Below are 26,198 nucleotides of genomic sequence, written 5' to 3' on the forward strand. Positions count from 1 at the left end.
TTTGAAGACGAAATAAAATAGAGACAAACTTGCATATTTTTACATTCTCTGAAACTTGTTGAAAATCAAGTAATCTATATTCGTAGCGATACAATAAGAAACAAGTAGTCGATTTTCAAACGAAAATGTTATCCACGTGTAATTTCTTCTCTCATTCTTTATTTTACATTACATTATAATTGAACGTGATGTTCTTCATTCATTGGGTCTTACATTTCAAATATGACTGAATTTGTACTGGTATTAATTTGTTAACAGTCCCTGAGAAAAACTGCTAGAATAGTACATTAGGTTTAAGTGCAACAGATGCAATTTAATGCAATCCATCACTTATTGATCTGCATTATTATAAAAGTAATGACTGTAAATAAGTGTTAAAATCTGGATGCTTCCACTATTTCAGCATCCAAAAGAAATTCTCGGAATTCAAGAACACATGCAGGAGCACATAGTTGTTCTAACAGTGCATGAAGAACGTCCTATAACTGCACAGGTAAGAGAGGAAATTTTATTTAGAAATATTTTCTTGATATTCTTAAACATTTTAATAATTCCTCTTTTAATTTCTTAAATATTTTTTTTCATGTAAAATAGAATATTTAAGAACATAATAAGATATAAGGAAAATAATTAGTAAGATTTAACAGACGTCTTCTCCAAATGCAAGAACATTCAAGGCTTTTCCACTGCATATTGTTACGTTTTGCTTTTATTCTGACACCAGTTGTTACGTTATTTTCTTCTTTCACGTTCGTATGGGGTTCGTAGATTTGGAATGAATAACGACGACACATGATGAAGTATCGAAACACACTTTATTTAGACAATATTGTCGGGACAGCTCCAAAACACGTTTCAAAGACGTCGGTAAACTACTATAAACACGCTGACACGATCAGCGACACAGCCTTCAGGTTATCAGGCTATCACGGTGGAGACAGTTTCCTGCAAAGCACCCGACTCTGCTTTCCGGAGTACAGCTACCGACTCTGCTGGGTTGTTTTCGGAACTCCACGTACTCTCGAGACTCTCCACGCTACAACTCGCGATGCACTCGACGACACACGAGCACAGCTCCCGACTCTTCGGTTCAGTCGTTCCCGGAGCTCAACGCGCTCTCTCGACGATGCATTAACCGCGATACACTTCGAGACTCTTTCGATGCACTCGACGACCCACTCGGCACTCGCTGCCCGGCTGTCAACTCGATCGACTTCGCAGGGATTGACTCGCTAGACGAGACACCAACTCGATACTAAATCGCACTCTATGCGAGGCACACACACTCGCACTCTTGATGATGCACTCTGATTCGCCCTCTCGATGAAACACACTCTCTGAGACACATTAACTGACTGCGGACCAGCAGGGTTTATATATCTTTCGGCTTGTGTTCGGGAAGATTCTGGGCTAAACCGGTAAGAATTCGTTCCAGAAAATTCTCCATCCGTCCATGTTATATCGCCAATTTTGTCGCCAAATGGGCGATTTCTCGCCAAATGTGGCAGCCCTACCTTCCCATGCCATTTTATGGCAACCCTAAAACTGCTTTGCGGGGAAGCTACCTAACCGCGCCTTAACATTTCGTAACAATATTTCTAAATGAAACGCTGAAAATTAAATGTTATGAATAAAATGTTATTTGTGGACAAACGCTATTTAGGCTATCCGTTTTATCATTTGATAATCTGTTGAATAAGCTTTCCAAATCTTACATTCCTCCCTCTCTATACAGGGTGTACCTGTACAGCGCGGTGACAAACTTTCAGGAAAGATAGAGTGCACCTAGACGATGGGAAATCATACAGGAATACGTGGTCGGAAACGCTTTCCTAGCGCGATAGTAATGACAGAAAACTCAAGAAAGAACACTATGAGGTGCGAGAAAAATGTTTATTTTTCGGAGTACAACAAAAATAAAGAAAAAACAAGATAAAGCGACAACGATCATCATCGAAGAAAGTCTTCGAAATTACGATCCGGACCGTCATGCAGGAACCGTGCGTCATGTATCTTCCATGCGATCGTCCATTCGTCGTGTAGATCTTCCATGCGCCAGAGAAGTGACGCCTGCATCACTGTCCGGGCTCGAAATTTCGAACACCATCTTTGATGACTATCGCTGCTTATTTTTGTTCTTATTTGTAGGTTTCTGGTGTACTAAACATAAAAAATCTGATGTGTACACCACATGACTCCTTGTACGCAGGGTTAAATTATACGCATTTTTTCTTGCATTTCATTTAAACTTATTGGATTGAATTAAATTTACTTCGCCGACAGAGCATAAACCACAATAGAATAAATGCATTCTTTAAAATTCACTCTAGTATTTGTTTACCAGCGACACTCCGGCGCTAGATTCACTTAACAGTGTTATATTTCGTTCTTATTATAACTCATAATGCACAAAATTTATATCATTTAAAGAATAGAATTATCTAATCGTTCCCACATGTTCTATTCAAATACTATAATAAAGCTAGAATGATGTATAAAAGAAATTAAGCAAACAAAACAAAAAAGAAACAGTTTTTCCAAGACGATTGAGTATTTCTCATTCAATTAATTCAGTTCTCATTTCGCGAAAAGGCAAAAATATATAAAAATTCAAAATATCTATATTAAAAATTACGAAGTAAATCTTAAACACTTATTTCCTCGAAAAAATTCCAGAAAGGATTAAGCATGATTTAATTGGCAATAAGAAATGAAGGCGTTATCTTTGTTGTTGCGAAGCTAAGTTTCTCTAGATTGGCAACAAATCCACTAGTCTGCTGTTCCAAATGTAAACAATCAAAGGCCGCCATAAAGAAAAAGGCTTAGCGGCACTTCAACAACTTTAAAATTGTTGATAATTCTAAAAATATTGCATACAGATTTACTAAAGGCATAAAAACCTTAACCGGAAGATAAAAACAACATAATTCAATCATTTTTAAAGCACAAAATGTACAATTTACAAACATATACGTGTAAAGAAACTCAGATCACTGAGCCGTATAACAGAGTGAATAAATATATAAATATATTTATATACGTCTGATGCGGCCGATAGCAACCAAAATACGAGGTGCACATCTACGTAGGTAAGTTGAAAAATAAGTTTCCCCTGTTTACTGTGGTCAGAGTTGTGTATGAAAGTCAAAAAATAGAATAAGACATTAAAGATATGACATACCTTTATTTTATTATTCTCGTACGAGTACGTTGAGACATTTGACATATCGCTTGATAAGCTTCAAAAAGTCCTCCAAGAAAAATTCACGCTTTGCATGTGGAAGAAGCGTTGAATGGCTATGGGCGAAAGGCGACACAGCAGGAAAACGCGCAAGTCACCGATACACCATTGGGTAGAGGTTGCTGCAAATCAAGCAGATGGCGCTGTTGCAGTGCCTGCACAAAGCGGAGACCAGCCTCTCATTTGAGCCCCGGTAGGTATGGAGAGAAGGTGCGTTTTGAATTCGTGGTCAAAGGAGGAAGTGAGAGCGGTTATCCGCTATGAATGGGCACGTGGAGTATCAGGAACAGAAATTCATAACCGCCTCGTGGAAGTCTATGGGCCAGGTGTGATGTCGAAGCAAATGGTGCGGAGATGGTGTCGCACATTCAGTGATGGACGTCAGCAAGTGGAGGACATACCGAGAGCTGGACAGACGCGCACGGCCACTACAGATGCAAATGTCAGGAAGGTGGATGACATGATTAGAGCGAACCAGCGTATCACCATCGATGAAGTAGCGGAAGAACTTGGAATCTCACATAAGCGAGCTCAAAACATCATCCACGACATTCTTCGATACAGAAAAGTGTCAGCACGATGGGTGCCCCGACAATTGACCTCGATACACAAGGAACAACGCATGGGGGTCAGCCTGGAACATCTCGTGCGTTACAATGAAGATGGCAATGACTTTCTGTTTCGGATTGTGACGGGCGATGAAACGTGGGTCCACCATTTCACGCCAGAATCGAAGGCCGAATCTATGGAGTGGAAACATCCGTCATCACCTGTCCGAAAGAAGTTCAAGACAACTCCCTCTGCAGGTAAAGTGCTCCTCACAGTTTTCTGGGACGCCCAAGGAGTTTTGTTGCTGGACTTTTTGGAGGTTGGAACCATCAATGCTACGCGCTACTGTGACACCCTGTCGAAATTGAAAGAGGCGATTCGGAAAAGCGGCCTGGCCTTCTCACATCTGACGTTCTGCTGTTGGATGACAATGCCAGACCACATTCGGTGACGGCAACGCAAAACCATATTGCAACTCTTGGTTGGGAGCGCCTACACCAACCGCCATACAGTCCTGATCTCGCACCAAGCGACTTCCATCTGTTTCCGGCTTTGAAGAAAAATCTCGGGGGAAAGCGCTTTGGAAGCAATACTGAAGTGAAACAAGCCGTTCAACGCTTCTTCTATATGAAAAGCCCTGATTTTTTCCTGGAGGGCTTTTTTAAGCTTATCAAGCGATATGACAAATGTCTCAATGTACTTGGTACCTATGTGGAAAAATAAAGGTATGTCATATCTTTAATGTCTCATTCTATTTTTTGACTTTCATACACAACTCTGACCACAGTCGACAGGGAAAACTTATTTTTCAACTTACCCACGTACATGTTATAGCAGTCCCATATACAAAATTTCAACGTTCTGAGGCTACTCGTTTTTAAGTTTTGCGAGATACGTACGTACGTACGTACATACGTTCGTACAGACGCCACGAAAAATTATCTTCAGAATTCATTTTAAAGCAGTTTTATAATTTTTTTGGAGGAAGCGAGTCTTTTGTTCTGTCCTTACGTACAGATATCACGCAAATACATGATTAAATTTCATTCGATAGCGGTCAAAATGGATATTTTCGTTGAAATATGCTGCCTGAAACTTTTCGCGATTACAATACTTCCTTTTTACTTCGTACAAGGAAGTAAAAACATGTTTTGCCTCATGTTTGTGTCCTTCTTTTTTTTGCGTTTTGTGTTGTCGCTACCGTAGCGTTTCTGATCATGCATTGCTATGTGATTTCCCATTGTATAGCTGTACTCCTGAAAATTTGTCACCGCTGTACTGATACACCTTTTATACAACTAAGGAAAGGATTAAGATCCCAATCAATCTAATACACGCCTGAAGAACAAATATCCTCCATCATGTTTTAGTTCGAATGCCAGTTATGGAGCTGAAAGGAATTTTAAACAAGATATTTTAACATAATTGACGATAACATATCTTTTAACATATTTAACATTTTGTATGATTCATAACTGATCTATGAAGAAGTGACCAAAATCTAACTTCCCGTCTCTACGGGACATATAAGGGATGATTTTAATATCTTCTACCTTTACAACAGAAAAAAAAAAATTAAACTATGCAGATTAGAGTTAATTGGTTACTTTTTTAAAATAAATCTTTATTTAATCTTTTAAAAAAAATAATTTTTAGTTATTCTGATAAAAATTCATTGCAGAACATTAAATACTACAGTTTCTGGGGGGAGGAAGAAAAGAAAAGCGTTTAACTGTTCAGGATATAAATCACATCCTTTAAATAATGACTAAATGCTTCGGTTTTATTTCCTTCTGCCAGTTTAATGCGTCATTTCTAAAAACAAGAGGAAATTATCAAATACATTATTTGGATTATTATCCCAATTTATCAGAATCCCTTTTCTCTTAGTAACTCAAATATCACTTTCGTTTCGATTATTCTGAAAAGTAGAATGACTGATTATCGAGAGGAAAATTCCGCAATAAATGTTTTTTTGTGCAAGCAAATACCAAATATATGCTGATATTGAGCTTTTTTATTACTTCTTGCATCATTGTTTGCATATTGTCGTGTGTATCGCCCGTCGCATTGTCACAAGACCAGTTATAACTATATTAAGGCCTTTTTGTCTCTGACGTATTGCTGATTTTACTTTGGATACATTATTCTATTCAGCCTGTATATGCAGCAAAAACAAGGCTTTTCAAGATCAAGATAATTCAAAATAAATTTCTTAGAGAGAGATAATAAATGTTTTTAGTACTTTAAAATTACGGTGGCTTCGAAATCTGCACACCAACACGAATTTATTAATCATTCGCTATTTTGACGCCACCTTTCTTAAAACATAAAGTTCCCTTGATGCCTGAAACCGTCTAATATATAATTATATCAAAATAAAATTAATTTAAGTTGACTGTAAAAGTTGTTTATCTTTTAATGATTTGTTTTTACTTCCTTGTACGAAGTAAAAAGGAAGTATTGTAATCGCAAAACGCTTCAGGCAGCATATTTCAACGAAAATATCCACTTTGACCGCTTTCGAATGCAATTTAATGATGTTTTTGCGTGATATCTGTACGTAAGGACAGAAAAAAAGACTCTTTTCTTCCAAAAAAAACCGCTTTCAAATGAATTCTGAAGAGAATTTTTTGTGGCGTCTGTACGAACGTATGTACGTACGTGCGTACGTACGTATCTCGCATAACTCAAAAACGAGTAGCCTCAGAACGTTGAAATTTTGTATATAAGGCTACTATAACATGTAAATGTGCACCTCGTATTTTGGTTTCAATCGGCCGCGCCAAACGTATATAAATATATTTATAAATATATCCACTCTGTTACCCGGCTCAGTGATCTCAGTTTCTTTACTCTTATATGTTTGTAAATTGTACATTTTTTGCTTTAAAAATGATTGAATTATGTTGTTCTTATCTTCCGGTTAAGGTTTTTATGCCTTTAGTAAATCGATATGCAATATTTTTAGAATTATCTACAATTTTAAAATTGTTTAAGTGCCGCTAAGCCTAATTTGATGGCGGCCATTGCTCTTGTTTACATTTGAAACAGCTGAGTAGCGGATTTGTTGCCAATCTAGAGAAACTTAGCTTCGCAACAACAAAGATAACGCCTTCATTTATTGTTGCGAATTAAATCATGCTTAATCCTTTCTGGAATTTTTTCGAGGAAATAAGTGTTTAAGATTTACTTCGTAATTTTTAATACAGATATTTTGAGTTTTTATGTATTTTTGCCTTGTCGGGAAGTGAAAACTGAATTAATTGAATGAGAAATACTGTTTCTTTTTTGTTTTGTTTGCTTAATTTCTTTTATACATAGTTCTAGCTTTATTATACTATTTGAATAGAACCTGTGGCAACGATTAGATAATTCTTTAAATGATATAAATTTTGTGCATTCTGAGTTATAATATGAACGAAATATAATACTGCAAATTAAGCAAACGTAGCGCCAGAGTGTCGCTATGGTAAACAAAGTGAATTTTAAAGAATGCATTTATTCTATTGTGGTTTATGCGCTGTCGGCGAAGTAGGTTTAATTCAATCTAATAAGTTTAAATAAAATGCAAGAAAAAATTCGTATAATTTAATATTCCGTACAAGGAAGTCATGTGGTGTACACATCAGATTTTTTTATATTGCGAAAATATTTATGGGAAAATGTTGCTATAACTGCAACATTCAAAGAGAGAAAACTGCAAATTGTTGTTGCGCATTGGAAATAAGTTGTTGAAACACACAGCAATGAACTAAAATAAAATTATTTTCTTAGTACCATGTATCGCAAAAGTAATCGATTTGCATGAAACAGCTATACCTCTTTTTCTTGCTTGAGTAATAGATTTAACTGAGGCATTTATTTGGTGAAGTGGGAGAATTTCTTCTAATTTTTCTGTGAGGTTCTTACAATCCTCATTCTTTGGCGAGATTATGGTTGGAGAGTCTTCTTTTATATGCGAAGTCGGTTGTTGATAACTTATTTTGTTATTAGAGTCATTTAACATATTTAAGCAGTTGTTGTCTTTTTGCAGTATTATATCAGGTTGTTCAATAAATTCGCAGAACGAAAATGAAGAAGCCAATTTTTATTTGTAAAAATGACTTTATTTTTCAACGTAGTTTCCCTCAACTTCAATACCCTTATTCCAACGGTCTTCTAATTTATGGATCCCTTAACTGTAGTGGTTTTTCGGCAGCTCTGCAAAATATCCCTCCACAGCAGCTATTACCTCTTCGTTTGAAGAAAATCGTTTTCCACGAAGATATTGTTTGAGGAGTGGGAAGAGCCAGAAGTCGGCGGGAGCTAAATCTGGCCAATAGGCTGGATGTTGCAATAATTCGTACTTCAATTTAGTTATTTTAGCAATGGTTTTTTGAGCTGTGTGCGCAGGTGCGTTATCTTGGTGGAAAATGATTTTCTTCTTCTGTAATCCGGGTCTTCTTTCACGAATTTTTTCGTCTAATTGATTCAAAAGGTTACAATAATAAGCTGAATTAATTGTTTTGCTAGTTTGAAGGTAATCTATAAACAAAATCCCTTTCGCATCCCAAAAAATTGATGCTAACACTTTCTTGGCCGATTTTTGCACACGAACTCGCTTCGATACCGAAGAGCCGGGTTCACACCAATCCTTAGCCTCCTGTTTTGATTCAGGATCATGATGGTAGACCCAAGTCTCATCCATTGTGATAAATCGATCCTCGGAAGGTCAGCAACCGATCCTGTGAAAGTCGCTTTTATTCTTCTTAAAAAGCTCCAAATGTTGCTGGCAAAGTCGCATCCGAATGTGTTTTTGCTCCATCGTTAGAGAATGTGGCGCCCATTTTGCACAGAGTTTTTTGAAACCCAAATTAACACTCAAAATATTGGTCACTGTGCCCAATGAAATGCCTAAAGCCTCTGTTAAATCTCTTTCAGTCAATCGACGGTCTTCCAATACGATATCTTGTATTTTTCCGATGATTTCCGGTGTTGATGCAGTTTTTGGACGTCCCTCTCGCGGATCGTCTTCAAGGCTGGTACGACCACTTTTGAATAAACTAGCCCACTTGCAAACCATTGTTTTTGAAGGAGCAGATTTCCCCAACATATTCGCCATTTCGGTGTGAATTTCCATTGCCTTTAAACCTTTCTTTACAAAGAATTTGATAACTGCACGTTGCTCAATTTTATCCATACCTGAAGAAAGGCACAGCACGTTAGATATAAAGGGCGGTTAAACAATGAATAAATTAACAGATCGAAATGAAACTTTTGACGTGTTCCTAAGAAAGAACAAATATGAAAATGGCGTCGAAGTTTTAGGTCTAATATTGACGAATACATGGCGCTCCGCGAACTTATTGAACAACCTTGTAGATGTTTGAGCAGGGACTGGACATTCTTTATTGCAGCAACAGTTGTGATGAACAGTATTGCTATGTTTCTGAGGTATTATATTTTCATTATTTGGAATGTTTATGTCATATAAGTTATTAGATATGTTTGGAGCATTTTGATTTAATAAACTTTGCTCTATAGCAATATCTTTTAGCAATTGTAGCTGTTCTGCTACTGTGTCAAATGCATTTTTTGGGGAAAGGTTTCGTACTGTTTCTTTTTGGCATAAGCAAATCCATTAGATCATAAATATGGTATTTATTTGAATTACTGGATCTTTATACTTTATGATGGAAGATTTTATCTTATCCGCGGTCTTAACAAAGTTGTTAGAGATTAAAGAGTCTTGGGGTAATATTTCAAAATCTTTTATAACGGCTTGATTGTGTATGGCAGTATGCGATTATATTATTGAGCTTGACAACGGTGACAAACATTACTGGATAGCTTTGTAGAACGCCAATAAATGGCAGTGCAAGTTTGCGCTATGAATTATGTATGGTAGTGGAACTTGGCTTTCGCCAAACATTGGAGTTTTTGCTGCGAGACGCGGACAACACACAACGGTGCCTGAGGGTTTCTACTGAACACCCTGTCTATGGTAATAGTAGTAGTAGTAGTAGTAGTAGTAACGGAGGATGTGGGCACCATCCCTCTACCATTACGGTTAATCGGCTCTGCCCACGCCCTTGTCTAGTATTTATTATTAATTCTAAAATTTTCACATTGCCATATATTGCGGCTGATCTACAAATAATGTCTATACAATAATTGCATTCACATTATTATCATAACTAATTACATAAATTTTGGTTGGAGAATTTTCTCTAATGAATTTCTTTCTTTTGTAATTTCTCTTTAATTTTAAGCAGTCTATATATTATTTCTTTATCGTGAAGTTTCTCTTTTGTTATTCGCACCATTTCAACAAGAATGTTGTCTAAATCCTCCTGCAAAATTCCTTTTATTTTGCTGCAGTTCATTCATGAGTTTCTCAGTTTCAAGGTTTCTATTGTATGCCTCATATTATACCTTATATATTGTGCTAATGTCTTCCAGAATAGTACTTTTTCTTTCCAAAGTTTTTCGCCTTTTCCTTTTGTGTGTCGGTGAATCCTATCTTTCTTTGATCACACCAAATGAACATGGGTATGCTTTCTTGTAACTTGATTTTGAGGTTTATAATACAGGGAGTCCGAAAAGTCTTTCCCTGATTACATAAATTGATAACTCAGGCTAGAAGTAAGATACAAATATGAAACTGGTGTCTAATTGTTTACAAACTATCGAAGTTTTTTTCACACATCAGTAAACTTCCACATGAGCACCCTTGGTAGCACGTAGCACATCTAGGCGATATTCAATTTCCTTCCACACATTAGCCAACATCACTGGAGGGATCGATTAAACGACTGTGGTTATCCGTTGCCGCAGGGTTTCAAGATCTGGTACACGTGTTCGGTAGACCTCGTCCTTGACATAACCCCATAAAAAGAAGTCTAATTAGTCTGAGATAACCATCATCGTCCTCAATACGTGATGGCATTTCGACCGCAAAGTTTTATCGACGTGTACTGTCATTGGGCAACAAGGCCTGAACGATTTGCACTTTGTATGCACGAAGCAATACACGTTTGTGTAAAATGTCATGGAGAGAGCTTTTTGGTATCTGTAATTCACGTGAGGCCCTGGGCACCGATTTCTTCGGACTTCGCAGAAAAGACTACCTCACAGCTTCCACCCTGTCTGCTGAGGTTCTTGGTCGACCAGACCTCGGAAGGTCAGCAACCGATCCTGTGTTCTTGAACTTCTCATACCAGGCTTTAATGCTCTTGACATCAGGTGGATTCCTTCCAAATGTTGTCTGGAAGTGTCTCTGCACTGTGGTTGATGATCGTGTCTCATGGTACCACAGGATCGTGTCTCATGGTACCACAGGATCGTGTCTCATGGTACCACAGGATCGTGTCTCATGGTACTATGCTTTCTCCTGATTCATTAACATGGCTTCTTGGGCACTGCACCTCATCCACTACTTACGTACTACGAACCTAAAACAGAAAAAAACTTTGATAGTTTGTAAACAATTCGACACAAGTTTCATATTTGTATCTTACTTCTAGCCTGAGTTATCAATTTATGTAATCAGGAAAAGACTTTTCGGACACCAGACAATTTAACTACCAATGTGTCATGTCTTCATAATAGCGAAAAATTAGTAATTATTTATCGTAATTTGAATGCGTGTACATTTTAAATATAATATGTATGATACTTTTTGATAGAAATTAATTCCTTTTTCAAATGATAAGCACTGCTGTTATTTGCTTTTCTCTATTATAGATTGCATTTACTACGTTACTCCTTTAGTTATTATACTATTACATCTTTATTATAACTTGCTATATGAAATTATAGTACTTGACATAAATCTGTGACCAATTCTGTTAGGATGTTCATTGTTTTTGTGATTTTCTGCACTGTGTATTTTTTGTTTTACTAAGAATTTACTAAAAGCTTGAATATTTGTTTTTGGCATTTTAATATAAAAATCTTTAGTGAGTGGGTAGTTGGTAATGTAATGTTCAGCCGTTCCCAGCTGGCACCAAATACAAGTACTTGTGTTTGAAATACCAAACCTTTCGAAATATTCGGGAAAAGGTCCGTGGCCTGAAATAAAGCGCCCTAATTGTGGGTTTGCAATTAGTCGTTGTGGGTTTACCTTGGCAAAGCGTTGATATGTTCTTTTACCCCTTTCACTGTTATTCCATTTATCTTGCCATTTTGATATGGCATCGATATAAGATGCCTTTTAGATGAGAGGTTGCCCATGGGATATCTAAGTTGGTCCACTATTTCATTGCAGTAAATCCCAGCATGACCTTTTATCCATTCTAGGGTTATTTTGAATGAAACATTAAGTTGTAAATCTTTCTGAATTGCTACAAAAATAGAGGAGGTAGTTTTCGGATCTTTTATTGAGCAGAGTGTGGAAAGGCTGACAGATTTTATAGTTATATTATGTCTGCTATGTTCTTTAATTTTTTTTTTTTTTTTTTTTTTTTTTTTTTTTTTTTTTTTTTTTTTTTTTGACTAATACCATCGCGTCGGCTTGGAATACACTTTTATTTTTGTGAAGCTGACCCTTCCATTGATGAATTGTGATGCCATTATGAAGTGCCACGAAAGCGCATCCAACATTCTCATTAATATTAAATCCATCAGTATAGATTTCCTATTCTGTAGCAGGAAGAATGTGTTTATTATTTGTTTAAAAAACAGATGTTAGTTTAGTTTAGTGACGGAGGACGTGGGCACCACCCCTTTACCATTATGGTTAATTGGTTTAGCGCCACGTCCACCCTTATCTAAAGCTGACTCATGTTAGAGCCACACGAGATCCACTCATAGGGCACATTGATTAGTGTTACAAAACATAGATATTAAAAATGGTTACATCTGTGTGAACACAGTACTTATGAACAAAACTTTAGCAAGTGACACATAAGATTACAATTCAATACCCTAGCAAGTAATTTTAGCAAGTTACATATAAAGTTTACAATTCAATACATAAGATATATCATATATAATGATTATATTATACTATTGTGATTGATAAGTGACGACATTGTCAACATGAATTAATAATTCGTTGGATTAAGTATATTAATAATAATTCGCTTTTATACGAAACTTCAGTTAAGGAATTGTGCATTTAATGCGCTCGCGCATTAATCCGAAAAGGTTACGTTCATTTTTTCATTCCTATTTAAGAAATTTTGATTTCACCATTATTTTTACAGTCGCACGACTTTGTAAGATTGGGATTCTGCTGTAGTGTTTTATCTACTTATGAGATATTGCTATAATTTCAGCGCTTTCAAAAGGGAGAGGATATCAATAAGGCTACTCTGCAGTTTTACCATCAAAAATTAGTTTTGAAATAAATCAATTAAAAAACGAAGAAGAAATGCAAAATACAATAAAATACTCAGTAGTGGTGGCAGTGACAACACTATGTTTAAATTAAATCGCTGACGATTGGACAGAAGTCATAGAGGTAGGCAAGATTATGTGATTAGAGCCTGCATAATCAAACGGCAGATCTTCTAATCTCTTCGCGTCTTTAGCTACTCGATCACTTGTCAGTGATAAAGATCATCTGTTTATATTTCATCACCTTTTACATATGTTACGGTGAAACACCGAAATCTGGAGAATGTCGACTTTCACCGGTGAATGTCAACATTCACATAGTCTCTTGGTGTATGTCCGAAATATTTTCCATATACTCTTATTTCTGACTTACACCGGTCAATGTCGACATTCACCATGTACTCATGGTGAATGTTGAACATATAACAATATTACATTTTCTTCTCTGTAATTCAGTCGCGAATAAACGCACTTGAGACTTGAAATAAGAACTTAAGAACATGAGAACCTAAAACACACAATACATTCAAAATGAGAAAGGAAAATAATAGAAGTTAAAAACTTACTTAATTATACAGTACGTTCTAAATGAGAAAATAAAATAACATTAATAAAAATCTTACCAAATTTTGTGATTCAAATGTTATTTATTGCAACAACTTAAACTATTATGGCACTTCATGACCTCTCTTTTCGACTTTCACCAGAGCATATCTGTGATTGTGGACACACAGGTGAGGGTCCGAATATACAAGAATATAGTGAAATATTCCGTCTTTCACCGACGTATTTGGTGAATGTTGATATTCTCCGGTGAAAGTCGACATTCTCCAATTTCGGTCTTTCACGGTAACATATATAAACAGCGAGATATAAATCCGTGATGCAGGGCTTTCAGCTGGCTGTACTAACATGCAGCCCGTACAAAATTTCATCGAAATTGGCAGACACTTTACAATTAGCATATACCCCAGTGATCTTCAAATTCTGTTTCGCACTTCAAAATTTTTCTAGAAGTTCGGAAAATCCCATATGAGCTTTGGAATATTGATAATTCCAAAGAATTGATTAGCATATTGACCACAAAGCTGTACATCTAAAATAATTTATTAAACATTCTTTTTTTATTTTTATCGTTATTACTACTTAAAATAATGTTTTACTATGTTAAAAATAATGTTAGCGGGCAAGCCGACCAGATGAAAGGCCTGTGGCCAAAGCAAATTTTATGAGTTATAGGTACACATAAAAAGAAAATGCATAAAAACGTTTCAGTTACATTGAAATCAGTTCATTCTTTTCAAGAAACAATCAAACTTCGTATATAACTTTTTGCTTCCAAACCAGAAAACAAAAACTTTTGACACTTCAGATTAATACGTATATGTACGACGTCATGATTTAAATTTAATCTAACATAACAGCTTTTTCTCTCAATATCAGTAAAAGAATTAATGTGACAATAACATGTTGTGTCAGTTATCTTAACCTGCAACAAAAAAGTTTCCAAAAGCATTCATTTATTTAAAATGCTGACACTAATGAAAAATTTTCGACATACAATCGCGAACGTTCTTCAACGTCAGAATATGACCTCATATAATAACAATACGTTTAAAGTTTGGCAATGCTATCTCTATTTCAGATTTTTCAAAAATTACAATTCTTTTATTAACAAAATCCAAGATTTGAAAGCGAGCAGTAGCAACACCCTTCGAAATACAGCAGATTTTTATCATTGGTCCATTGGTCATCAGAATACAACAGTCATTTAGCATTTAAAATACCCTTTTACCTATAGTTGAAGTTTTTCCCCGAGGGTGCTGGCATTATTTAAATGTTTAACCTTCTAAAACCGGGCCAAAATTCTCATAATATAGCCTTCAGACCGACGCGATCCGAAACAGTTTTGCCCCCTCTTTGACATTTTCCTAATGAGAAAAGTCGTTAGTCCCCCTCCATGGATGAAGTAAAATTTACATGTTTGTCGGACGCTTACGTGCCATAGTAGAGGGGTTGCTAGATTTGCAATTTTTTCAATGATTATTTTGCTTTCATTTAAATGAAGTTCTAAATAAATAGTGCATAAATAAATATGCAGTACTGGATGCATATCCAGTGCACAATTTATTTAGAACAAAATGTATGCAATGTTTATATTTCACTCACTATTTCTGATCAATCTCGTAAATAATTTGTGAATTTTTTAACTTTGTTTTAACTCTTCATTTATATTCGCGTATTTTCGTATTAGAAATTAGAAAACGAGAACAAAATTTAACAAAATATAGTAAATACGGACTAGCTTTGTAAGTCTGCAGGCTGGAATGCGATTTTTAATAACATATTTTCATTAACAAAACAATGGTAATGACTAATTTAATGAAATAATAATAATAATATTTATTACCATTAGATGATTAGAATAAGATTCAATACAATTAGATTTTGAGATGAATTTACAGCAGTAATAAAGCTTTACATAACAATAACAGAGATTTAAATCTGCTTTTTTCGATAATTTTGTTATTATAATATAAAAATCAAAATCCGAGATACATTGTGTGATACTTCTTTAGCGATATGAAGCAACTCCAATGATGGAACATGTACAACAACGATGGAACTGTAGCCATGTGTGATAACTTTTATTTAACACTAAAAAAAATGGCGACATACAAACAAGAGGAGAAAACATATTCTAACATTTAAAAATAAATTACATTCTTCGTGCGAGAGTCGCACGAGGCACTCGAGTCTGCATTTCAATATTGCCAGTAATCTGTACATTATTTATTATTCAACTATTTCAAATGCACGAGAGATTAATAACGATATTAAAGCTGTTACAATTGGTTGCGTTTCATCATTTAACTTTAACAAATATTACATTGGACTATCAGGCAAAGGAGATATATCTATAACGAGAATTTTTCTTTGTAAAATTGGATTTTGTTTATGTTAGCAGAGAAAAAAAAAATCCGTGACCTAAACATGCAATCATCAAAAGAATTTTGAGAACAGTTTTAAATGTTCATGAAGAATTAATTATACGTCAATTTCTTTTCATAGGTAAAAATTTCGTCTAAAACCATCGTTATATCCAAAGGTTGAAGTCTATTTCATTTTCAACGAATATTCTATTTGCACATAATACATTTTCTAATTTATTTTAGAAAGAGTAATCTTTCACGTTTTCAAAAGAATGAGGACATACTGGGTGCTGACACAATGTAGTAAATATCTTTTTCATATTTCTTCCAGTAATGAAAACGATTACCCTGGAATATTTTCAAAGCAAAATTAAGAAAACCGTTTACGCCAAATTTTGCATAAAGTATCTTCTCGTGTATTATTTTATTTAAAGTATGAAATTTTCTCTTTGAAAATATAAAAAATCATGAACGGAGCAAAATTAATCCATGAGAAATAACTTTGAAATGCAATAATTCCATCGTAATATGAAATAGTGGAGAAAAGTGCAATAAGGTGTATTTATTCACAAATAATCCCCTCATATGCGTAATTTATGTACTGTCGATTGAGAAATATAGGTTAGTAAATTAAACCGGTTATTTCAATTCTTTTCCTTTATCAATATTTTTACGGGCTCTTCAGTAGAGCGGTAAAGGTGGCTGAACACTTGTAGCTCGCTTGGGTTTGAATCCAGGCTAAATAGTTGGATTCACGGTTTTTGTGTAACTTAAATGCAAGCCAGCTTCTCTTAGAAAGTCCTCCGCGAAGGCATAACTCCCCTTATACAGGTAATTATTGTGGGCTTTGATGTAATTCAGTAAGCGAACAAAATTAATCCAATCAAACCCGAAGAACGGGTTGATTACATGTGGAGTTTTCCACCAGGAACGTAAATGCGAGCAATTTTCTCTTAAAAAGGTTTACACGAAAGCATTCATCCCATTAAGCAGTTAGCATACGCGTGCTTTTCCGTAATCCAATCCTAATTTTCATACATTTAATAGTAAGTAGACATACACCTTATTACAGACAAAATAACAACCTTTTTTAAAGATATTTTTTTATTAACTTGTCTGAATTCCCTTTATCTCTTGAGGAGTATAAAAATTTCAGCAATTAAAACTGGCCGGAATTTTATACAATGTAACTAATGTTTTGATTCAATTTAAAAGTAACGTGAGCTTTATTGATATTTAAATACTTTTTGGCAGATCTCATCCTAAAAGAGGGTCTAAAGATAAATTGATTTTATTTAATTTACAATCAATGAAAATCCTTGAAAGCAATCACTGAATGAATGAAAATCACAAAAACTATTATGCATACAATTGTCTCTTATTTATCTCCTGATAAATCAGACAAAATTGCCTACATAATAGAAGCACTTTGAAAGAGTTAACAGTTCTTAAGGGTTTTATGCACTCCACAAAAAAATGTCAAAATAAAATCTTATCATTGATAAGTATGAAAAGGAAGTAAACGATAAAAGCGGTTTTACCTATTTTCTAGAAGTGCATTAAATCTAAAATATTAATCTATTTTTATTTGCTATGATTAAAAAACATTAAATATGGTAAGCTTAGAGCGTGCAAAATCGCTGACGTTTTAATCATAGCAAAAGTCAGTACTAAAAAAAAATAGCATTAAAATTATGAGACAGATTGAGAGAGAGATGGCCTCTATTTGATTTTCAAGTATATTGGCGTGAGACGAAACCAACGGTTTTTGCCAAAATGTAGCCAAACTGATAAGAAGAGGGAAATATGGCGTAGTCAACAGCTATTCTGAGCAGCGACAATAGACCACCCAGATATCTACAGATAGGCGATTCTCTAAGGTCCCAATCACATTATGTTTCGGCTACGCGGAACTTGACGTCGAAAGGGACAATTCTCAGAACCCGCACAATTCCAGGAAACCCACGTAGCTAGGTTATCATTCTCACTTACTCCAATGACTTGAATGCCAAACAGTAATCCATTATCGCTCACATCGGGATCACGTGATCCTTCAGAAGCAGAACTTTCGTCGGATTGGTTGTCTCTACCCGGGACCCGAGACATTTTCGGTGAGGTTTGAAAAAATCCCGCGTAGCCGCAACATTGCTTCCGTAGCTAGGCGGGACTTTGCTTCAGGCGAGATTCTTTTTTCTAAGAATCCTCCCGTTTAAACCAGTGCTACCAGAAATCTCGTTTCTCAGAAAAGTCCCGTCTAGCAGGAACTGTAGCCATGTGTGATAACAAGAGCACAAAAGTGCTCACGCCGAAAAGGCGAATCCATGGACGAGTGCCGCCAATACCGACTTTAACTGAAAGCGAGAAATTTAATCACAAGTTTGAGCTGTTATAGGGGGAACTCAGTCAGTACAGGTACTATGAGAACATAATTTTCAGTTGGAGAACACATATTTCTTGCAATATTTGGAGTATGCTGTAATTTTACGCTTGGAACTATAATAATTTGAAAATGAAAATACACAATACATACCCTGCTTTGTCAGGTTGTAAACAAATGTAAATACAGAATGAAAAAGATTCCTCCGTGTCAGTCACGTGGGTGGTCACTCACGCAGATGCTGACCACGACAATGATGCTAGAAAATGAGCGTGAATTTGAAGATTGAGAAACAATTAAAAATTTACCATTTTTGATTGTCATGAATGGTTCTTGGCCTTTTGACAGTATGTTCAATAGTTGGATCACAGTTTATGAGTTCTCTTATGTAATGGTATTCTGAATTTTGCATTTTCTGGTAAATGTTATGGCAAGTAGAAAGTATTTTTTCATGTATGGAATCGATCTTCATTTCTTTAAGTATTTGCTTTTCCGAGCATAACATGGGGCATTTAAAATCATCCTTAGTAATTTATTGTGAAAAACTGAAATCTTGAGTTTGTTACGATAGGTTTTAGCAGCAGTGCTCCAGGTGTTATGAAATTGTTACGTATTATTTTTGTTGTGCACAATTATCATGTATAATTTTACTGTGAATAGGGAATTCTTAGTGATCTATTAATTTACTGTGAATAAGGAATTTGTAATGTTCTTATTTAAAAAATATTGTTTAATATATAGTTTTGCTTAAAATTTTCGTTCGATTACGGCAAAGCCCTTTTAAATTTCGCTGAAGAGTGATACAGCTAAAAGCGGGTTCTGACATCCGTTTCTCACAAAGCAGTCGCTTTGCGACCAGCTAAGTTTTCGTTACTCCTTATCTTTCGCGGGGTTGACCACGTGTTTCGGGTGTGGAGGCGAGAAAGTATTTTCGGCCTTTCTGAAGTAGAGAACAGTGGGATATGTTTATTACCTACTTGTGTCGCAAATTTAACTGAATTACGATTGAAAACATTCATGTGGTTGTGTGGGAAATAAGGGTTTGTCATCTTGAAAGAGAGTTCTGAATTTCTTCGAATTTTGGAGGCTATTTATTTCCTCTGTTCTAAGTTCAAGTTTTGTTTAAGATTGGCTAATTTTTAACCAATGGTGAATTTAGAGGCGTTACGTTTTGAGCGTCAACCGAGGTTTCTTAAGTTGTTGCATGAGAAGTAGGAGCAGATTTTTGCCAGATTTTCCAGCGCCTTAGCTGTTGGGTAACTTCGACGGCGAGGCGATGACAAGTTACCGCCTTTTCCCGTAGTTTGCCTACTGCGGAACCGAAATGTGTGCGATGCGGGTTTGTTGGCGGGATGCAGTCCGGCGAGAAATTGCCCGTTATTCGGACTTGTTTTTCTTAAAAGAATTTAGTTGCCTTGTCTCGGAGATTTTGTACTTTGTGGAAAAAGAATTTAGTTGCGTTGTCTCGGAGATTTTGTACTTTGTGGGAAAAGAATTTAGTTGCCTTGTCTCGGAGATTTTGTACTTTGTGGAAAAAGAATTTAGTTGCCTTGCCTCGGAGATTTTGTACTTTGTGGAAAAAGAATTTAATTACCTTGTCTCGGAGATTTTGTACTTTGTGGAAAAAGAATTTAGTTGCCTTGTCTCGGAGGTACTTTGTGGATGATGCTCATACGTCTCAGGGATAAACAGTTTTCTTGTTTGTTATCGTAGTTCTTTCTCTCAGCTACAAAGTCGTTAGCTAGCTCATTTCAACCTAATTTGCATTCTGGTTGAAGACCAATATTAAAAATAGAATGTACAGAAAAAGGCGGGAAATATGCTACTGCGCGAGCTGGCGAAATTCTTAGAGTCGACCCTTGTTTACCTTTTCTGTGTCAGTTTATCCTGATATCGAAGGCTTGTCGTTTCTTCTAACTAATGCAAAAGAGCTTGAAAGAAGAAAAATATTAGCTTACTTATTGACCATTATTTCTAACGTATCGTCCTTCACAGTCAATACAGCTTGCAAACATCCTGAAAAATTGCTCCACCTGTATGCCGTTTCATATTTCATATTCTTCACTGAGGACTTTCTAAGAGAAACTGGCTCGCACACACTTCGCACACGGAGAAAACTACGAAAATGCCCATGTAGCTAGAACATTTGCAGGGAATCGAGCTCTGGAGTGAAATACCAGAATTCAGCGACTTTACCGTTCGGCCGCTGGTGGAACTGTTAACAGACCTGCTGAACATGATGCAAAAATGGACATAGGAAAATCAGTAACCATTAAAAATTTTAACCATAAGCCAGCAGAAAGCAGAATACGTGGAGAACCGGGTTTAAATGGTTAAGATGGTCTTTGAAAAAGATTTTAAACTCTAAAATATTCAAATTGCAAAACCCTAGGCAAAAGAAGAACAAGGAGAACTCTGAACAAGGCCACGTGCTTAATGTGGTTCATAGGATGAAAAAGCCCGGAAATGACTCGGACAGTCCTCTATTCGTATTATGTTCAGGACTGTGCCCCGCATTGGAAAAATGCCCGGAATGTTTTAATGAGTAGTCACAGAAGTTTAAGAAGATTTTCTACTTCTTCCTAATTTTAGGGTTTTTAAATTAAGAAGTAATTAAAAAAATCTCAAGGAACCATAATAATTATTTTATTTGGATTCAGAATATTCGATAAAACTGGGTCATTTTCGGCCTCCTGGTGAGTAATTTCGCATCGTCTACTTCAGCTTTAATAGGCTTGCTGCAGAATAAGCGCAGCGTAGCTTTCAATGTATTGTTGACGAAGCTTCTTCCGTTTTCTTTTCATTTCTTTATACCAGTTTTTGCTTGTGATTAAAAAAATAACATTGAAGGCTGCTGAAAATTTGCTTAGGAGGGAAAGAATTGGAGAAAGGTAATTACATTCGAAATTTTTTATTTAATTATTTAATTTAGGAAATTTACAAGTAGGTATTGCATAAATACAAAAATAACTTATGTCATGCATATACTCTACATGAATTAGTCCAAAAACATACTATTTTTACTCGATTTGTTTACTTGATTCTGGAGCAGCAAATGACTCATCAGCCGCCAGCACTCCGCTGGACTCCCAGGGGGACATAATTTTATACCTTATAAGTTATAGGGGTTTTAACATTGAAATTGATTTTTCTTAAATTTTCCTGATTTAGCTTTCCTAAAGTATGGTAAGTCCAATTATGGTGTGTCCTGCCGTTAATGATGATGCTTATGAGAATGATTCTTTTATTTTATTATCCTTCTGAGTTCTCTCTCTCCCCTTTCTTCAGACAATCATGTAACTTCTAATAACTGTTTCTATTAATAACTCAGATACAGATGTAGATCAGTTATAGTTCTGAAATCGGAAATCTTTGGGCCTTAGATAACATTCACTAACCACGCGATCCGGCAAATAGTTGCTGAAAATACGTGCTACATGAAACTTTTTATTTAACTTCCGCCAAAATAAACATTGGAAAGAATTTTACAAAATTAAACATCTTAAAATAAAATCTAAAAGCTTTCAAATTTTATCTTACGTCCAAAGGGCCGTTTTTTGACGTTTTGTGTGTTACCTTTATTTATTAAATATCATGTTCTTGGCACTTAAACCATAAAATTCAATTCAATGCCAATATCACAAAATAATTTTAAAAGAGAATATATTTAGAATTTCCGATACACAGTCTCGTGCGCTAGAGATAAAAAGATGTTCACCCCCCCGTACAGTGTTGCCATTGCTCGCAATGAAATCGTTGAAATCATTCATCATGTTTCATTACGCATTTGAGGCTCTTTGCATTACCTTCTCTTCAACATTTTTAGTAAGTTTAAAGTGGTAACTACTGGTTATGCGCCGTCATACTGAGAAGAGCTGTACGTGTACTTTTGTGTGAAAAGTTTCAGAACAGTAAAGAGTTTTTGGAAAAATAAATTTCATCAAGCTGTGTGTGCAGTCAATCCATTACTGTGTTCTGTGTGCAGTCAATCCATTACTGTGTTCTGTGTGCAGTCAATCCATTACTGTGTTCTGTGTGCAGTCAATCCATTACGAACTCGTACGCTCATAACAATATCAGAAACAAATACATATTCTATGAACCATAATGGCACGTTCAAATTTATATATAACCTTATGGAATCTTCCTTATGCCGATAAAAAATCCGTTTATATTCGACTGTCGACCCCCAGTTGACCCTTTGATCATCATAGGCCCCTTTCAAAATTTCATTTACTTTCAGGGGGTCGATACCAACCCCTTGACAGCTCGTGCTCTAAATCAGGGGCGTAGCTAGAGGGGGGGCAAGGGGGCATCTGTTCCCGGGCGCACAATCTAAGGGGCGCCAAACTGATGTTACGACATTTTAGAATTAAATGTTTTCCACCCTTGGCAAGCAGTAGGGGGCTTGAAATCTTCAGTTGTCCCTGGGGGCTGATAACCCTAGCTACTCTGCTCTAAATAAAAAATATAAAAAATCGATCATTACTTCCCAGTATCCATAAGCCTTGTATATGCATTCAAGAAAAAAGTCTATCTAAATACAATACAATGTGTGAAATGCATTCATTCAAATGGAATGTTAATTCATATAGATGATAACAACTCCAGAATTTATTGGAGGTGTTAAGACCTCCAATAAAGAATCAGCGTAATATTTGTAAACTTGCAAAACTAGTTTCGAATGTTTAAATACAGAACCTACTTCTTCAGCTGCGGAAGTGTAAATGACGAAAGAAGCTTATGCTCAGAACAGAGATAAAAAAAAAGCAACTGGCGCCATCTATTGATGAAAAAATAAAAACTATTAAATAATTTTCTTAAAAGCTGAGACAGTTACAGTAAGAAGAAAGTTGAACTACTGGCAACATCTATTGATGAAAAATTAAAACAATTAATAAATAATTCAGTCAAAAGATGAGAGTCCTCCAATAATACATACCTCCAACAGCCGTTGTGCGGCTGTTATTTTAACTCAGAACTTGCTAAATTCTGCTATTTTTATTAAAGCTGTTATTTAATAACCAATTAAAATATACGAGAACCTATAAAATAAAGCTTATTTACTTACTAGTTATCTAAATTATTGCTTTTGTTTGTGTTAATTTTACTTTTTTGTGGGGGGGGGGGGGTGAAATGTAGATTCTCCACGTAGAAATGCTCCTAAATCCTAGACCATGGGATTTTCGCAGAATTCCGGAATTAACCCTCCCATTTTTGTCTTCTATTTCCGTGATAAAATTATTATCTCGCATGTAGTTTATAATATTTACAAGATTAAAATTCTAGGAAAATGAAAACAGAAGTGTGTTATTTTTTCCAATTTTTAGAAAAATTTTCAAAGTTGTTCATTCCTACCTGACAGGAGAAAAACAGCAGCTGGCAGAAAATCCGTTTATTTTCTGCCAGGTGCTGGCGAATTTTGCAAGATCCAGTGCATTTTGCTGAACTTGTTTATTCAATACCATTTTTCAGTTCAAGAATCAAATTAGTTTATGCAAATAGACAAGGCAATTAAAGTTATATACAAATAAATGAGAAGAACCATTCTTTTCAAGCTGGATGGTTGCATGGATTTATATTGCACTACAAATATCAACCCGTAATTGGATGTGCTTACTTCATAACATTCCGCATGGAGAAAGCGGCAATTACTTCCAATTTCTTCTAATTTTCATTTCGCATTACTGACGAAAAAGCAATGAAAATTCTCCCATTCTTAAAAATCCAATCACTATCACCATCATTCACCATCACCTGTTTTTCTTGAATTTAGTTCTATTGGAATTGTAGAGAATAACGGACTTCTTGGACTAAGTCAACCGTACCATGGATGCTCCAGTTTGACAGCTGGATGTCCTAACCATTGACATCAGAAGAGCACGAACACAGAAGTAAAACTTAAATATAAACTTCCATTATAAAGTTGTAAGAATATTTTCCCTTTTCTCAGAGCGTGCTTTCGTCGAGTAACTAGTAACACATCTGGCTAGTAGTCGGAAGAGCCAGAGTTCAATTCCCGATAACCTGCTTGCTCTCGCTTCTAAAACTGCATACATCTAGAGTTTCCAAAACATGAAACAGTATCTTATAGTTTCCTCTTATGTTATTTCGAATCATTGTTAATCAGGGTGGTGTTAGGGGGGACCTTGTTGTGTGTACGCGTTTCTATAAACAATATTTAGGGAATAAGGTCATCAATTTTCCAGAGCATCCTGCTTATTAAACTAATAATTTGATGCGTATTTGCAAAAACGTCAATTCGAGTATCAACTAATATTTAACATATACCTGTTAATCAATATCTAGGTATTTGTACAATTAGTATGATTAATGAAAACATTTTCACGCAATATATGATGTTCTTCTTCTAAACGCCTTGTTTTATTTTTTTCTATTTTTACTTCCTTGTACTAAGTAAAGGAAATATTATAATCGCGAAAATTTTTTGGCATCAAAATTTCATTGGCATCAATTGGCATCATATTTTTTGGCATATAAAGGAAATATCCATTTTACCAATTCCTGTATCCATTTTGACTTTTTTTTTTTTTTTTTTTCGCATAATGCCGCCTGTACGTGCGCAGATGGAATAAAGGATCTTTTTCTCAAAACGGATTATAAAGTGGATTTAAAATGGATTCAAAAGTGACTTCTTTCGTGACCTCTGTACGTACGTACGTATGTCTGCATGTATGCATACATATATCTCGCATAACTCAAAATTGATTAGCCGTAGGAGGTTAAAATTTTGGTTACAGCCCGAAAATATCGCAGTAAAAACGTCGCGGAGAAAACAACGCAAGGCGAAAACGTCGTGGTACAAAATATCGTGGGAGGAAACATAGGTAAAAAGTAAACATCGCAGTTCTAAAACACCCCCCCCCGATACAAAATATCGTCGTCAAAAATAAAGCGGTTCAAAAACAATATCGCTCACATGCGTTTTTCAGGTTTCAAAAGTTGTAAATGCACATTCGTATAATGACTTGGGAGCTCAAGAAAGAAAGAGGAATATTTTTACTTCTACATTTCATATTTTGGAGTGAACTAATAAATTTTTGCTGAAAAATAAGAAGGAAACTTATGCATTTAAAAATTGAAAATGAGTAGAAAATTAATGCAACTTATATAGCACTTAATAGAATTTTAAACTTACTTTAAAACGTAGTTAATTAACCAAGGTCATTAATAAATTCATCTTTTTTTATAAAGTTTTACTGTTAATTTTTCTTGAAAAATACAGCCTAAAAAATTAGAAAAAGGAAGATAAATAACGGCATGAGGTTACCTGTATAAAAATTGTATATGTAAATTTAAAAGTCTATTAAGTGTTATAAGTTGTATTAATTTTATCCTCATTTTCAGTTTTTAAATTAAAATTCTACTTACTTTTTCGTTAAAACTTTATTAGTTCATTCAAAAATATAAAATATAGAAATAAAAACAACCCTCTTCCCTTCTTGCGCTCCCAAATGATTATGCGAAAATGCATTTACAACTTTTAAAACCTGAAACGCATGTGTGCGATGTTACCGTCATACAATGATTTGTAGGTGCTTTATTTTTTACAAAGATATTTTTAAACTGTCAAGTTTTTGAACTGCTTTATTTTCTACAACGATAATTTATACCGCGATGTTTTAGAACTGCGATGTCTTCTCTTTGCTTTCTTTCCTCCCACTATGTTTTGTACCATGACCTTGCATTGTTTCCTCCGCGATACTTTTGCCGCTGTGTTTTCAGCGGATACCTAAATTTTGTATATAGAGAT

At 35.3% G+C, this 26,198-nt stretch overlaps 1 protein-coding gene across 1 annotated transcript in view; it reads left to right on the forward strand.

Moving 5' to 3' along the window:
• Positions 1-370: 370 nt before the first annotated feature.
• The window catches only part of Dis3 (exosome complex exonuclease RRP44-like protein Dis3), a 106,975-nt gene continuing 81,147 nt past the window's right edge, over positions 371-26,198 (forward strand). The window contains exon 1 of the mRNA XM_085824300.1: positions 371-493. Coding sequence (XP_085680426.1) covers positions 386-493 — 108 coding nt within the window. The 5' untranslated portion in view covers positions 371-385. The remainder of the gene's footprint in view (positions 494-26,198) is intronic.

The sequence above is a fragment of the Stegodyphus dumicola genome, chromosome 9 (genome assembly GCF_044657685.1).
Source record: "Stegodyphus dumicola isolate Sdum_Otavi_A_Nest chromosome 9, ASM4465768v1".
Taxonomy (NCBI): domain Eukaryota; kingdom Metazoa; phylum Arthropoda; class Arachnida; order Araneae; family Eresidae; genus Stegodyphus; species Stegodyphus dumicola.